Below are 2,162 nucleotides of genomic sequence, written 5' to 3'. Positions count from 1 at the left end.
CGTCCAGGCCAACCCCCTGCAGCGCTGAGGGTGCTGTGGGTGGGGGGTACTGCCTCCCTGCCCTCCTGGGTGCTCATTTAGCTCATTTTTTTTAGGAAAGTGCTGAGTCAGTTAAATTTCTCGGTCCCGGGTGACATGATCCGGCAGGTTGTGCAGTGCCGGCCGGGCGTGGTGGAGCATGTGCTGCTCCTGCTGCGGGAGAAGATCGAGGAGAGGCAAAAGCAGAGGAAGGTGGTGTCCAGCCCGGGACAGGTCAGCAGGGATAGGGCACATGCAGTGCACAGTGTCATAGGGATTGGACAGGACCAGGGCGGGGATCGTACCCCTGGACTGGGGGCACTGGGGAGGCCACACCTCGAATCCTGGGCTCAGTTTGGGCCACTCACCCCAAGAAGGACATTGAGGGTCTGGAGTGTGTCCAGAGAAGGGCAGTGGAGCTGGAGCAGGGTCTGGAGCACAAGTGCCCTGAGGAGCAGCTGAGGGACCTGGGGGGGTTGAGCCTGGAGCAAAGGAGGCTCAGGGGAGACCTTCTGGCTCTCCACAACTCCCTGACAGGAGGCTGGAGCGAGGTGGGGGTTGGTCTCTTCTCCCCAGAAACAAGTGACAGGACGAGAGGAACCAGCCTCCAGTTGCTGCAGGGGAGGTTGAGGTTGTCCCTGAGGAACCATTTCTTGGTTCCCTGTTGGGGTTGTGCAGGGCTGTCGCTGTCTGCCCAGGGCAGTGGTGGAGTCCCCATCCCTGGAGGGGTTGATCAGCCGTGTGGAGGTGGTGCTGAGGGCCAGAGGTCAGTGGGGACCTGGCAGTGCTGGGGCAGCGCTGGGACTGGAGGAGCTCAAAGGGCTTTTCCAACCCAAACGGTTCTGCGGTTCTCTCTGTACAGGACTGGGGTGCACGGATGATGCCGGGAGAGATCCACTACTTGGAGATGGGTATGTCAGGTGTCTCCACATCTAAAGCCCAAACTGTGACCTCTCTGCTCCCTGGGGGGTGGGGGACACAGCACATGGCCCTGGGTCATGCTGCAGCACCCAAATAATGAGCCTGGGCAGCCCTGGGGGAACCCTGCTGGAGAAGGGGACAGGGGGAGTGGAGCTGTCTGGGCAGACTGGAATAACTGGTGTGTTTTCCAGGCTGCTTGAAGGCGAAGGGCGATGCAGTGGGAGGCTACACCCAGGAGTTATCTGTGTAAGTGTGATGTGCCCCTCATGGGTGCTTCTCCAGGGTGCAGTGGTGTATGGGACAGAACCCAGTGTCCCCCCACCTGGCTCCACAGGCTGTGAGTGACCACAGGAGGGGTCAGTTCTCGTCCTGTCCTGGTCCAGGGTGAAGAAGAGCCAACAAGGCTGTGTCCAACCTCCCCCTGGGGACACCAATGTCTGGCTGCAGCTGGCAGAGAGGGAGCAGGCTCTGCTCCAGGCACAGGAGGCCATCCAGGTGAGCCCAGCCCTGTCCCCCTGTCACTGCGGGGTGTCCCCAAGGCAGGGACAGGGTCCCATTGCCTCCCTAGCTCCCGAAGAGTTGCTCACTTGGTGCCATCAACCTCCGGGGCTGCTCCCGGCTCGGTGGTGGCTTTGCCATGGTCCCACGTGTGGCTCAGGTGCTGCTCTGTGTGCTCCTGGGCAGTGCTGGGACCATTCTGGGGTGGTGGATATGTCCCCCACCCCCCAAACCGGAGCTGAGGAGGGGGTGCGGGTGTGGGGGTATCTCTGCCCAGATCCTGCAGCTGAAGGTGGGGAGGCTGGAGCAGCTGCTGCACCTCAAGAACGTGCGGATCGACGACCTGAGCCGGCGGCTCCAGCAGGCCCAGAGCCACCAGTGGTGAACGGACCCTCGTCCCTACCAGCGCCCACCCTGCTGAATGGATGGAAGGAGACATCCCAGTGCCTCCCAGTTACACCCAGTTCCCAGGGCGGACTCTCAAGGACAAAAAAACAGAGGCGGCCAATGCAGATGCAGAAGCAGGGACACCCTGCCCACCTCACAGACCCCCCTGGCCCCGCGCTGGAGGGTGGGTGGTGGCGTGGGGACACCAGCTGGGACAGACTAGTTGCGCTGGTGGAGACTGGGATTTAATCCCTTACCCAAATCTGCTTGTTTTTCTTGTAATCTCCGAGAAAATCCGTGTCTGGGCGCACGGCCCCGCTCGCAGCCACGTCTCTGAC

General features: G+C 61.7%; 1 protein-coding gene across 1 annotated transcript in view; it reads left to right on the top strand.

The window, feature by feature from the left end:
- Positions 1–1,822, top strand: part of SPEF1 (sperm flagellar 1) — a gene marked incomplete at its 5' end in the record, with an annotated part of 2,265 nt that extends 443 nt beyond the window's left edge. Inside the window, 5 exons of the mRNA XM_010134278.1 lie at positions 96–252; positions 881–929; positions 1,131–1,185; positions 1,323–1,434; positions 1,715–1,822. Coding sequence (XP_010132580.1) covers positions 96–252; positions 881–929; positions 1,131–1,185; positions 1,323–1,434; positions 1,715–1,822 — 481 coding nt within the window. The remainder of the gene's footprint in view (positions 1–95; positions 253–880; positions 930–1,130; positions 1,186–1,322; positions 1,435–1,714) is intronic.
- Between the last annotated feature and the right edge of the window lie 340 nt (positions 1,823–2,162).

Source organism: Buceros rhinoceros, unplaced genomic scaffold, assembly GCF_000710305.1.
Source record: "Buceros rhinoceros silvestris isolate BGI_N320 unplaced genomic scaffold, ASM71030v1 scaffold27220, whole genome shotgun sequence".
Lineage (NCBI taxonomy): Eukaryota > Metazoa > Chordata > Aves > Bucerotiformes > Bucerotidae > Buceros > Buceros rhinoceros.
The sequence above is the reverse complement of the archived record's forward strand: the minus strand, read 5'-3'. Positions and strand labels throughout refer to the sequence as shown.